Genomic DNA, 14628 nt, shown 5'->3' with positions numbered 1-14628 from the left:
ATCATATGAATACAAAGTTGTTATAATAGTAGAGTTTAAAACTCAACAAAGTTTTTAAACAAAAAACACTAAAAGTTTAGTCTCAATCTTCATTTATCATCTTGTTCATCTTCAAAGTTTAGTCCAAGTCTTCGTCATCTTCATAATCTTAATCACCATCAATCAGTTCTGTTGGTTTTTTTCGTTATTTAAAAATGGAAAACCGAACCGAAATCAAAACTTCGTTTTTCAAAAAAAAAAAAAAAAAAGTTAACCGTCGGTTAATGTTTCAGTTTGATTTTTCGGTTAATTGGGTTTCAGTTCGGTAAATTTGGTTTTCTGTTCACCCCTTGAATCTATATTAAAAATTGTTATGTAATACGAAGAGATTTCTTAGTGACTAGTTTTTAAAAAGTAAAAGCTCATACATTACAAATATAGAATGTAATGTTCATTTTCTTAATGGAATGATATCATACTTTTATTGTTTATTTATTATGCATCTATTTTGGCATTATATTTTATTTATGCGGCTGAACTGACCCGAATATAAAATTAAAATGTCAGGTTGAAGAAATCCAAGCAATTGTAGGTGTTATCCGCTCTCTTGTATGTATGAAATCCAAGCAACGTCAGGTATGCTCCTCTCATGAAGATCTATATTATGTTACATATGCGAGCCTCATCATCAACTTCACTGCAAGCAGGACAAAACAAGAAGAATATGCGACGGGTATGAATTAAATTTAACAAAATGTGTCATTAAATGGAGGAATGTACTAAGAGCATGCTTGGGATTGAGTTTGAAAAATGCTTATTGGTTTATTAGTGTTTTCAAAAAGCCAATAAGTTAAAATGAGTTTGGCAATCATAAAAATCTTTTTTATTATAACCTTTTAAATAATTAAAAAGCAGTTTTCCAAAAGCCTCAAATCCTGGCTTTTTAAAATGATTTTTTGAAAAAGTCAATAAATATTTTTCAAACTCAATCCCAAACATGCTCGAGCGTAACTTGGTTAGAGGGATATAGTGGAAGTAAATAGTAGTGTCAAATCATTTACAGCACACATCACTGATCACTCATCTATCTACTCTAATAAAAGACTACTACTTTTGCCACTTGTCAGTCTCATAGCCATCCTTTCATTTTTTTCAACCAATTTTAATATACGGTCCTTGTCTTTTAAGCCATTTCAATAAATGAATTCAATATTTTTTATCAAATGTAAATCCTAACAGATTTATTTGTTAACATTAACGGTGAAATAAGGAAATATAAAAAATGAAGTTGCAGGTTTGTTAGAATAAAATTTTAAAGTCACGGGTAATTGCAAATAAAGAAAATAAAGGTGCATCATTGTCGAATAATTTGGATTTGTATGGTAAACTAAAAATTGTATTTAAGCTGGGATTCGAGCAACAGTGCATAATTTTTAATATAAGATTGGTTTTAAATTTGGATTTAATAATTTTCTCATATGCATTTGAACAAAAAAAAATGTGTATTTTCTTAATTTTCTCCAAACATTTTGTATAAAGATTGCAAACATGAAGAATCTATCTACTCTAATAAAAGACTACTACTTTTGCCACTTGTCAATCTCATAGCCATCCTCCTATTTTTTCAACCAATTTTAATATATGGTCGCTGTCTTTTAAGCTATTACAATAAATGAATTCAATAATTTTTATCAAATGTAAATCCTAACCGATTTATTTATTAACATTAACGGGGAAATAAGAAAATTAGGAAATATAAAAATTAAAGTTTCAGGTATGTTAGAATAAAATTTAAAGTCATAGGTAATTGCAAATAAAAAAAATATAGGTGCATCATTGTCGAAGAATTTGAATTTATGGTAAACTAAAAATTGTATTTAAGTTGGGATTCGAGCAACTGTGCATAATTTTTTATATAAGGTTGGTTTTAAATTTGTATTTAATAATTTTCTCATATGCATTTGAACCCTAAAAAATGTGTATTTTCTTAATTTTTTCCAATATTTTGTATAAATATTACAAACATGAAGAATCTATATACTCTAATAAAAGACTACCACTTTTGCCACTTGTCAATCTCGTAGCCATTCTCACATTTTTTCAATCAATTTTAATATATGGTCGTTGTCTTTTAAGCTATTTCAATATAATACAATATTTTTTATTAAATGTAAATCATAGCCGATTCATTTATTAACATTAATAGTGAAATAAGAAAATAAAGAAATATGAGATTGACAATCTCATAGCCATTTTTGCTAGCTATGAAACAAGGACGGTGCATAATTTTTTATATAAGATTGGTTTCAAATTTGGATTTAATAATTTTCTCATATGCATTTGAACAAAAAAAAGGTGTATTTTCTTAATTTTCTCCAAACATTTTGTATAAATATTACAAACATGGAGAATCTATCTATCTACTATAATAAAAGACTACCACTTTTTACCATTTGTCAATCTCATAGCCATCCTCATATTTTTTAATCAATTTTAATATGTGGACCTTGCCTTTTAAGCCATTTCAATAAATAAATTCAATATTTTTTATTAAATATAAATCCTAACCGATTTATTTATTCACATTAATGGTGAAATAAGAAAATTAGGAAATATAAATATTGAAGTTGCAGGTATGTTAGAATAAAATTTTAAAGTCATGGGTAATTGCAAATAAAGAAAATAAAGGTGCATCATTGTCGAATAATTTAGATTTTTATGGTAAACTAAAAATTGTATTTAAGCTGGGATTCGAGCAACAGTGCATAATTTTTTTTATATAAGATTGGTTTCAAATTTGGATTTAATAATTTTCTCATATGCATTTGAACAAAAAAAAAATGTGTATTTCTTAATTTTTTTCCAAACATTTTTTATTAATATTGCAAACATGGAGAATCTATCTACTCTAATAAAAGACTACAACTTTTGATACTTGTCAATCTCATAGCCATCCTCACATTTTTTCAATAAATTTTAATATATGGTCCTTGTCTTTTAAGCCATTTTAATAAATGAATTCAATATTTTTTATTAAATGTAAATCTTAACCGATTTATTTATTAATATTAATGGTGAAATAAGAAAATAAGGAAATATAAAAAATGAAGTTGCATGTCTGTTAGAATAAAATTTTAAAGTCACGGGTAATTCCAAATAAAGAAAATAAAGGTGCATCATTTTCGAATAATTTGGATTTGTATGGTAAACTAAAAATTGTATTTAAGCTGGGATTCGAGCAACAGTGCATAATTTTTAATATAAAATTGGCTTCAAATTTGGATTAAATAATTTTCTCATATATATTTGAACTAAAAAAATGTGTATTTTCTTAATTTTCTCCAAACATTTTGTATAAATATTAAAAATATGTAGAATACCTATTATATATATATATCTTGGTGTTTGTCATTAAACCATTGAAGTCGAATATTATAACTATAATCCATATGTATAACGAGTATTATATGAACTATCCGTCTTTTTGTAATGGTATATATGAAATTAATCTTTTATTTATATAACTTTTTTATGCTACTCTTTTTGTAATGGTATATATGAAATTAATCTTTTATTTATATAACTTTTTTGTGTAGTATAAAATGTTTTAACAATGAAAAGATTAATATTTAGTTTTCAATATTTTCTTGCATAACTCAGACAAATATGCTTTATAAACATATATTTTTTGACTTGATTTATACTTTTTTTATGCATTTAAATATATTTAATTTAATATGTCTTATAAGACAAATTAGTGTTTATTATGGTTTATATATGACAAATTTGGTTTACGTTAGTGTTACATGTTGATTAGTATATAATTAAAGGGTTTATTGTGGTTTATATTCTAAATAACAAAGCTATATATAGATTTTTTTTTTAAAAATTACATTCATAATATTTATTATTAAAATATGTTATAAAAATTCCTTAAGATTCACACTTATTATAATGTAACTTAATAGAAGTATTTTTTATTTTTTTATTATTTTTAAAAGATTAAAAAATAGTTTTCTAAAAGCTACAAATATGTGCTTTTTAAAAAAGCCAATATACATATTTCAAACTCAATCCCAAACATGCTCTAAAAATTCTAGGGATGATTATATCAACATCATTCAGGTAATCTGGTTTTTGGGATAATCATGTTTTTTTTATAAATATGAGCAGGTGATCTCAAATAACATCAAATTAATTGATTAAAATGTATGATATTTTATGTGCATGAATATTTTTTTTTGTTAGTTTCATGGATACATTATCATTTATCTAAGGTTGGTATGTACTTGAAGAACCTTATTTGTCACACAGAAGAGTTATAAGCAGACCTATATGTTACCTTATCAAGAGTTACATGCAGACATGAAATAAAGATTTTGATTTTTGATAAAAAATGTATACAGACCAATACAATCACAACGCAGTGTACAAGGAAAGTCTTACTTATTTATAACATATTTGTGTAATTTTAATTATGTAATTTAATGCAAATTATAATATTATTAACAATATATGATAACTTTATTGACTGTATTCACTTAATGGTTAAAATTAAAATTTTCAATAATTACCCGTGTAATACACAGACCTCAAACTAGTTATATATATATTTAAAAGGATGTATAGGTTGTGAGACGAAATGCACTGTAGCAAAAATGTACCATTTCAGAAGCATGTTTTACAAGCTTATTTCCACGTGTAGGTCTTTGGCATTATCAACCAGCTTCTGGCACCTTGCACCACCGTCTCATCATTATCATTTCTTCTACTTAATTTGTTTCCAAAATTAAGCAATACATTCATGGCTCATCACTAAAGAAAGAAAGAGTAAGTTGTTGGGTTTATGGAGGCTTAATTAGGCCCGAGTTAGAAGACATCTTTTATAGCAGATTAATTAATTGAAGACTAGTGGCAGGCCTGACCCGTTTATTTAATTAAAGCCCATTATTAGTTTTCTTGGGTAGTAAGTTGTGAACCCTAGCATGATCTCTATATATTCATTGTGTACGTGTAATTCCTCATCACGAGTGAGGCAGAGACAATAATATATAAAAGTATCCTGGTTGCAGCCCGTTGATGTAGGTCAGCGGACCGAACCACGTAAATCTCACGTGTTCATCTTCTTTTATTATTTTCTCTTGCAGATTATTTGTGTTTGTTTGTGTGTTGCAATACCCGAATCCCTAACAGGTGGTATCAAGAGCCGAGGTTACGGTTACACACGGGGAAACACAGCGCTAGAGAAATTGTTTGGATCGAACCTGGGCTACGTTTTTATTTTTGGCAGCCGGCCATTAATTCAACCTAAGTTGTTCGATCGGATCCGTAGTCTAGCACGTCGGTTTTTTTTTGGTGTTGATCTACAGAAAAGGCAAAAAGGTATATATTGCAATTAGTTTCTTTTTCTTATGCATGAAGTCAACACAGCAAGCCACAAAAGCTTAATTATTATTATAGTTGAGCACTTTGTGATTGTTTCACAATTATTTGATTCTCGCAATCTTCAATTTGGAGCCAAGAAAAATTACCAACAGTTGTTGCTAGATTCTAGCAAGTCCAAGTTGCTTTTTAATCAGAAAGAAACCAAGGAACAGGTTTGCATTTCGGTTCGTTTCAGTTTCTGATTATTAATTAGGTGGGGTTGGTTCGTGAGTTTGCAACGAGTTTTGGTCATCGGGTTTTTTTGGCGGTTGTCGGGCAGTTTAGCCGAGTTGTTTTGTGGTGATTTGCGGGGGTTATTTTGTTTGTCCGAGATTATTTTTTTTTATTGTGTTACCTAGATTCAAAGTCGAAAATTCTTAGTTTGAGTTAATGGCTGAGAGTGGGAAACTTCAGATTGAGAAGTTTGATGGTAAAGACTTTGGTTGGTGGAAAATGCAAATGGAAGATTTGCTGGTTCAGAAAGATTTGGACATGGTATTGGGTGAAAGACCGGAGAAGATACAACCGGATGAGTGGGAAACTTTGGATAAGAAAGCTAAGGCAGTTATTAGATTGTCGTTATCGAAAGATGTTGCGTTCAACATCTTGAAGGAAACCACGGCGCGTGGGATAATGAATGCATTGTCTAATATGTATGAGAAGCCTTCGGCAGCTAATAAGGTTTTCCTGACTCGTGAGTTGGTGAACACAAAGATGAAAGAAGGAAGTTCAGTTACGGTGCACATCAACAACTTTAACTCAATTTTGTCAAGACTTGGGTCAGTCAGTATCAAATTCGAGGATGAGGTTCAGGCTCTACTACTGTTATCATCATTGCCAGATAGTTAGTCAGGGACTGTTACAGCGATTACTAGTTTTCCCATGAGTTCACTTTTGATGGGATTCGGGATCTTATTTTAGGCGAAGATGTCAGAAGAAGAAATTCAGGTGAATCATCGGGTGATTTAATGCATGTTAGCAGAGGGAGGAAAAATAACAGAGGTAATGGGAGCGAGAACAGGAAAAGGAGTCAGTCTAGGACTCGGAAGGATGTGGTATGTTGGAACTATAACGAGACGGGACACTTTAGGAATTAGTGTTCGAATAAAAAGAATGAAAAGAAAGAAGTCAACACAGCAGAAGAATACTCAGAAGATGAGGCTTTAGTTCTTAGTGTTGAGGGTAATGTTGATTCCTGGGTCATGGATTCCGGTGCTTCATTTCATGCTACCCACAACAGTGAAGCATTGCAAAATTTGAAGGAAGGTGATTTTGGTAAGGTTAGACTGGCGAACAATGATGTTCTTGATGTTACGGTCATGGGTGACATGAATTTAGTTACTTCAGCCGGTTCATGGACCTTGAAGGATGTTAGAGTGATTCCAAGCTTAAAGAAAAACTTGATTTCTGTTGGGCAGTTGGATGAACAGGGACATGAGGTTAAATTTGGGAACAGGCAGTGGAAAGTTGTTAAGGGGAATCTTGTCATAGCTCGAGGAAAAAAGAGGGGTTCGTTGTATATAGTCAGTTTATCGTCTGAGGGAGTGACCGACCCAGTTCAGAAGAAGACCAAAGTTCGGTTCACAGAGTCTAGTGGGCAGAACAAGGTTTGTTTTGCAGGATATAAACCCAGAGCCACATGTCAGATTCAGGTTGAACGTGCTAGAAAAGGTTCAGAGAAACCAGTCAGGGGTTTTCGTGGCAGTGGGAGCACTGGCAGTCGACCAGTCAAAGCTTTAGCCATAGTTACCAGACAGTGGGTTAAGAGAACCGGTTTTTTAGCAGTTAAGTCTCTCCAGAAGATTACCTGCTTAATATGGAGAGTGTTGTTTGTTCTCAAGGTATTCCAGGATTCGGCAGTTCGTGTAAGTGGGAGCTGGTAGGGATAGAGAACGAGTCAGCGGCAGTTGTAGCCATGACTGATGTGTTGGAGCTCGGGGGAGCTTCAACGGGCCTTCAGGTTAACTGATGAGAAGGCAGATGCAACCAGGAAGACGAGGAAGATTACAAGAGGTACAAATTATCATAGCGGAAGACAGTTTGAAGATTATCAAGCCTCCAAGTGGGAGATTGTTGGGTTTATGGAGGCTTAATTGGGCCCGGGTTAGAAGACATCTTTTATGACAGATTAATTAACTGAAGACTAGTGGCAGGCCTGACCCGTTTATTTAATTAAAGCTCATTATTAGTTTTCTTGGGTAGTAAGTTGTGAACCCTAGCATGATCTCTATATATTCATTGTGTACTTGTAATTCCTCTTCACGAGTGAGGCAGGGACAATAATATATAAAAGTATCCTGGTTGCAGCCCGTAGACGTAGGTCAGCGGACCTAACCACATAAATCTTGCGTTTTCATCTTCTTTTATTATTTTCTCTTGCAGAGTATTTGTGTTTGTTTGTGTGTTGCAATACCCGAATCCGCCAATTTAGGGTTTATGTGCCCACCCTCGACCTTTGAATATGTTCTCTTGGATTTATCGCTCTCCGGCTGCTTCGTCTGTCCACAAAATCACATGTAACAGACCATCCATGCTCTTTTGTAGAGAACACCGAGTTGCAGGTATAGTTTCATCATCTCGCGAGTTTAATTTAGTAGCGTATGGTCAAAGTCGTTTGCAGCAATCTCCCTCGGATCTATCTACTGTTATTAGTATACTTGAATGCGATGCGATTAAAGTATGTGTGGTCTTAATGGATCTTTTAATTAAACCTTTAATCTTATCTAATCTTTGTTTAATTTCACTTCTTATAATTATTTGTCATTGGTATTTAGTCAATTTGTTGAGGTAGGGTTTGTATATTGTTTGATACTTTATGCAATCAACATGTTCGAAATAATTGCTTATGTTGTATTTAATGTTTGTTGCTGTACATGTGTGTGTTTATGGTAAATAATAAAATGTGTGTAGATGAAAAAGATGAGAGATGACTACAATGAACTGGATGGATAAACTGAAGATGGGAATGTTGTGAAACTTAAATCAAACATTGGAAAGATTATGCTAATGAGGATTCATCCACCTGGCTATGCCTTATTCATGGACCATGGTACTTATAAACATGCACATATATATTTTCAAGTAAATATCATATACTATTAACATTTTTGTAATATATTTTTATGGGTTATAGACCTTGGGAAGCATCTGCTTCTTCCAAGATTTGAGGAGCTTCCACAATCAGCTATTATAGGTAATTTTGAACATAAAGAGTTCTAACGAAGATACGATTTATTAAGATTAAAGCATAGGCATATTCTGTATTCACAGAGAGTTTTGAATGATGCGTAGGCACGCTAAGTATGTGTCTTCCAAATTCGTAAGTAAGATTATTAATTTTGATTGTTGGTGATCTATACAGTTTCTCGACTGGATGCCTGATGAACTAAAGATACCTGAGCCAGAGTTCGTTGATCATACTGGATTTGTTCACATGTCAATATGCAGATTTACTTGCTAAGGTATGCTACTTTGTTTCTGTTTAAGATTTTCTTTATTGTAATTAGCAAGTTTCCAAACTTTTATTTACATTAGTCATGGCTTTTCTTTTTTATGGCGTGGCTGATCTTTTACTGTACCAAACACACCACTGAATGTTAATAATTCAAAATTGGAAAGCTGACATGAATATTCATACAATATCATATACAGGAGATCAAATATAAGTGTGATTTTATTCATTTTACCTTTATTGGATATTGTGGAGCAGCATTTGGGAGTGTAGGTGGTGGAATATTGTGGCAATGCTTACCCTGATTATCCTTAATCTGCTACTGTGATTACAAAAAGTAAGAATAAAACATTTTCCAACATATCTCATTTAAGTCACTAAGATAAATGGCATATTTTGTTTATAAACTTTTATATTTCAAACTTTTGTTACTTCTGCAGCATCAAACAAAAACACCAACAATAAGGAAATCAAACATCCTGAGTTACATGAAGATCCATTGCAATTTATCTTGAATTGCCGTGAATCCAGCATATTAAAGTATACCAAGTTCCTCCAGGTGATAATTACGCGATAATTACGGGTCTTAGTTGGGTTTGGCATGAAACCCAAACACCTTTGTAGTCTGATACATAAAAAAGCCTATGTACATACACCAGTTTTAGTCGTATTTCAACGCGCCACATTTAAATATATATTGTTCCTTTTCGGTGTTCATAAATTATGTATTTTAAGTTAAGACGTAATGTGCAAAACGGAGGCAACGGAATATACTGCCCGGCAAGCAAAGGAGGTCTAATATGCAAAAAATATGTTACTAACTCGGCCCGCCGCAACGCGCGAGTACGATTACTTGTTATATTGAAACTAGAAGAACATATATATTTACATTTTTTAAGGAAGACCAAAACCCCCTTAATTGGTCACCATCTACAATGCAAGCAAGCTCAAGGGTATCTTCTCAAAATTAATTTGTTTTGTTTGCAAGTAGTGTGAGGCTATTTGTAGGTACATTCACTCACATTTTTTAATTAACAAAATATATATACACAATATATGCTAATTTTATAGGCCATGCATTGTTTCTATTTTCTTGAATGGTTAGTGGTAATTACAACAAAATAAACATAGGAGAAACAATAAATATTTTCATAAAATAAAAAATAAGTGGTATTAGTACCACCAAGAGGGAAGAGAATATACCATTGAATTTAAAACTACTATACAACAAAATCAACCTAAATTATAAGCCACCAAAGTACATGTGGCTCTCAAGAATTCTAAAACCTCGTATATACATAAATGATATACCTATCAACACATATCTCCAACCTCATTCTTCAATGGCCACTTCATCAGTCTCTGCGGCTGTGCTTTCTTCTTCCTTCCATGGAAGTTGGGGAACCTCCATAGCTGGTGAAGATTATTCCACCATGTTGGCTAAGAGCTCCGTTGCACCACCCTGGGTCAAAGTTGGAAAACCGTTACGTTATGGACCGATGATGGGAAACGTGAATGAAGGCAAAGGACTTTTTGCCCCATTAGTGGTCGTCACTCGTAACATTGTTGGCAAAAAACGTTTCAACCAGCTTAGAGGAAAAGCAATTGCTTTACACTCGCAGGTACACGCTTGTCTAAACGACAACATGACCGATTGGTTTTAAACACAAACTTAATTCCACATGTTTTTGTTTCAGGTAATCAACGAGTTTTGTAAAACCATAGGTGCGGATACAAAGCAAAAGCAAGGCCTCATTCGTCTGGCCAAAAAAAATGGAGAGAAACTCGGGTTTTTGGCTTAAATTTATACACCACACATCGTAGTGTGTATCAAGATTTCTCATCTTAATTGTAATATCTTCTCAACATGTCATTCAACAGCTTATTTGCTATATCATAGACAAATGGAATATGGATAATTGTTACATTTGTTTATGAATAAAACAAATAGAAAGAGTGATATTGAATAGTAAAACAAGAAAAAAAATAGCCAGTCCACAAGTACAAAGAAAACAGTGATGCCAAAATTCGAAATTTACTTGTAAGTTGTAACTTGTAACAAGTGAATCTTGTAAGTTCTATCTGAACATAAAGTAAAGCCTTTAATATCACTTGCCCCCATTAGCACATTCTGGATCTTCCCATTTCGGCTCGACCCCGGCTTTGAACAAATGGAAATCAGCATTTCCCGGTAACTTGCTTGGCTTAAACAGAGGGCATGCTATTATATTGTCGGCCCAATTAGGTTTATGAATTGTGGCCCAATATAACAAGCAAAGAAGTTGAATTTTAATTTCTCAAGTTTGGCATTATTGGATGTTAAAAGGCATCTTAGCTTGGGGATTAAGTAAAAGAGTGATTAAGTTAAGCTTGATATCACGGAGCCCAAACGTCAGCCAATCCTTCTTGTTTATGATCAGTGTCATTTGGTTTCGTCCTGCCTTAGACTCATTAAGTGAACGACAACAGCTCACCACCAACGATGCGTTTGATTGCTCTATGACGTTAATATCGCTTACAATGACTCTTTTTTAATCCTATTTAAATTTAACCAAAGTTATATAAAATTACTTAGAACTTTATAAAAGATCGGCACTAAAGTGATTTTATAACTTTATAAAAGATTGGTATTAAAGTGATTTTTCCTTCATTTAAGAAAACATTCTTTTCTTATTTGGCTCATCCTTTTATACAAAAGTTTTACACTTCGAATGTCATAACTTTGAATGAGCGGATTAGATAAGATTTGCTAGACTTTCAGCCTTTTTTGGACATAATCAGGGATAAGAATTCACGAAGACATAGGATTAGAGTTAAGGATCCTTTGGAGAGGGAGAGTTAAGGGTCTTTATGGGGAGGGTACGGTTTTGTCGTAGAATTAAGGTTAAGGATCATAAACACTATGGTGAAAATTGTAGTTCTTACCAACAATATTGTAGGAATGATTGTTTTCAATAACCAACATCAGTTTGTACATTGGTGTTGATCTTGATTTTCAATACTAAATGTGAAGTTCATTAAGGCCACATACAACTTAACACGTGCAACCCAATACTTTCTATTTTCATATTAGGAGTTAGGACATCCACCAAAGACATTTTCACTCAAAACCAAAACGGATGCTAACAAAATGTCTAATTAAAAAAAAAATCAAATGACCATTCTCATTTTATTCAATCCATCGAACATAAGATCACAGAACCAAAAAAAATACATATTTGGAAACAAACCAAAATAGTCACTTGCTTTGGATTGCATGCCAAAAAAAAGTGAATGAATATGTTCAAGCAACATAGTAAAGAGAATTTGGGAGCTTAAATGTCCTTCTAGCAGTTGGGAATCCTCTAATACTACTCCATTGGTCTCCCAATATTCCCCAAATGCGGTAGCCATTCTTCATCAACTCGTTCCTTACACCCGCCTTGTATTCCTGAACCGTTTTACATTCATCTTCCTCGCCCCTGATCCAAAACACCAAACACAAGTTCTTAAGTAGGTAATCAAATCATCAAGACATGCGCATGCGAATGTATGTATGTAAAAGATATAGAGTTTGCACACCTTAGATAAAGACTCTTCCAACCATAGAATCCAACATCAACAAGATTGTCAATAGTGGCAGATCTTAGGTATTCTCTTCTAGAAGAAACCAAAAAGATTTGTATTCCTTTTTTCTTAATATCATGGTACAAGTTTAAACTACATTCGAAAGCGGTCGCCTTCCCTTTGCTCATCCATTCTTCAAGACCAGTCACATTCAATGTCTCCCCACTAAAAATTAAAACTTGTTGATTGTTAGTAAACTTTTATGATGATGAGATTAAGATACTAACTTACCCGTAATCGTGTTTCTTGTAGTAAGGCACAGTTGATAACAGCGTGTCATCAATGTCAAAGATCCAAGCATCTTTGCCATCATTCTTTAGATCACAAAGGGTGTTGAGGTACACAGTGCATTCATCTATGGTGGCCTCTGAGTCAGCCTTGTATTGGGTCCCAGTCATGTACTTTCCAATGTAACTAGTACATTCGGATGGTACGACAGAGAAGTCGCGAATGTTGTTCAACTCAACATTCATTCTCCAACCCTCACAAAAGTTCTTTAAGGTGATTTGGAGACCAGACTTTGTTCTGGTTCTTTGGTTCATGATGTTCCAGTCTGCAGCCGATGTTGTTAACACGCCAGCAAGGAACAATGTGGCTAACAACAGAATGCATCTGGCCATTTTTTAGTAACAAAGAGCTCTCTAAATGACATGAAGAATGAGTTCAGCTTAAATAGGCGGAAATTATCATAATTTAATTAGAAAGGTGCGCGCGGGTGTTGATGATTAGATAATTAATCTTATAATTCCAGATAATTAAAGATAATCAGATATAATTGATTGGTTGCACAAGAGATGGATATAAAGAATGTCTATTTGTATTTATTTTGACAAGCTGGAGGCATCTTATTGATCATTATAACATTGTCAACTCAAGCATCGTGCCCACAATTAAACATTTGACCAAATAATGTAATGTTTTCCAGCTCACCAATTTCATTATCCATCAAATGGCATATAGAAGCAACAAAGACTTTTCTTTATATATAGTCTTCTTCATGTAAACGAGCCAAAAGATGACAAACAATAAACAAAATGTCCAAGCGATGAAGCGATATGGTCGAGAGGGTTAACTAAAGGTCCAAAATTTATTACACTTAATAAAAAACAAAGTTGGTGTTTTACAAAGAAAGACAACTTAAACAATAGCATTTGCTGCACTAGCGAAGTAGCGATTCTTGGCCACAGATCAGCACGTTCTTTACCAATCGGTCCAGTGATAGCAGACCCTAAGTCATCAAACCATATCATTTGTAAATATGGATGATGCAAACAAGCTTTTTACAAGTGTTATAGGAAGTACAAATAGCATCATGTACCTTTCATTTCTGCTTTTGGGTTGACAATAACACCAGCATTATCTGTTTAAGAACAAAATGTAACTTATTAGGAGATTAAATTAAGATGTAGAGGACAAAAAACATCCAACATAAAGGCATATTTAACAATCGGATAAAGCAGTCGAAGGGGTAGATGTAACAAAAATATCAAACTAAAAGCAATGAACAAGCCCACCAGATCAATAGCCGCTGCCAAAATGAAAGAAGGGATTATGGGCTCCAAGTGGCCCAGTGGACTGGCCCATTTTCATCTCTATTTGATTGTTGTGGTCGTTAGGAGTCTTGAGGAGAGTTATGAGGTGCATAAATCGGGTTTGGGGCCTAACATGGTTCAGGTTAGGCCCAACCCTGGTCAGCATCGGATTTTGCTCAAACTAGGTTGGTTCGGGTTTAATCGGTTTCAATGAGAATTTTCAAACCAAACCGAATACAAATTTACAACTCTACAATTCGGGTCGGGTCCAAGCTGGATTAAGAACATGTTTGATTCGGGATAAAACTCGTTTCGGTTATCTACCCGTTTTTTATTCCCCTCTTGTTGTTGAAAATAATTGGGGCCACACTACTACACTAGACACCTACTTAACATCTAGTGTGTCATTTCAATAAAACTTGGAAACATGGGTGTCATTTCATAATTAATAATATGTTAACTATGTGAACCATTGTAAATCCTCACACTTTTGTTGTATAAATTCAATAGAATCATGTATGTATATTGTAATATGCTTAAGATTTTTTTAAAATATTGTAATTATAGTCGTCTATCAAAATGCATATGCGCATATACATTATACATACAAAAATAATTTAGACACAAAATAAAATT

General features: G+C 33.1%; 2 protein-coding genes across 2 annotated transcripts; one reads left to right on the top strand and one right to left on the bottom strand.

Annotated features, from left to right (window-relative positions):
- The first annotated feature begins 10197 nt into the window (after nt 1-10197).
- Nucleotides 10198-10656, top strand: LOC143539790 (protein PROTON GRADIENT REGULATION 5, chloroplastic-like). Its single transcript, XM_077033003.1, has 2 exons — nt 10198-10476; nt 10552-10656. The coding sequence occupies exons 1-2, from the start codon at nt 10198-10200 to the stop codon at nt 10654-10656; spliced, it is 384 nt and encodes a 127-aa protein (XP_076889118.1).
- A 1465-nt stretch (nt 10657-12121) lies between these two features.
- On the bottom strand, nt 12122-13080 carry LOC143539789 (acid phosphatase 1-like). The gene is made up of 3 exons (XM_077033002.1): nt 12692-13080; nt 12416-12625; nt 12122-12315 (listed from the first exon to the last, which is right to left on the bottom strand). Exons 1-3 carry the CDS (start codon nt 13078-13080, stop codon nt 12138-12140), a joined length of 777 nt encoding a protein of 258 aa, XP_076889117.1. The 3' UTR covers nt 12122-12137.
- Nucleotides 13081-14628: the final 1548 nt, after the last annotated feature.

The sequence above is a fragment of the Bidens hawaiensis genome, unplaced genomic scaffold (assembly GCF_021521415.1).
Source record: "Bidens hawaiensis isolate Kalapana, Puna unplaced genomic scaffold, B.hawaiensis_p1.1 tig00012057_1, whole genome shotgun sequence".
Classification (NCBI taxonomy): Eukaryota; Viridiplantae; Streptophyta; class Magnoliopsida; order Asterales; family Asteraceae; genus Bidens; species Bidens hawaiensis.
Note: the sequence above shows the minus strand (reverse complement) of the source record. Positions and strands in the feature narration are given on the sequence as shown.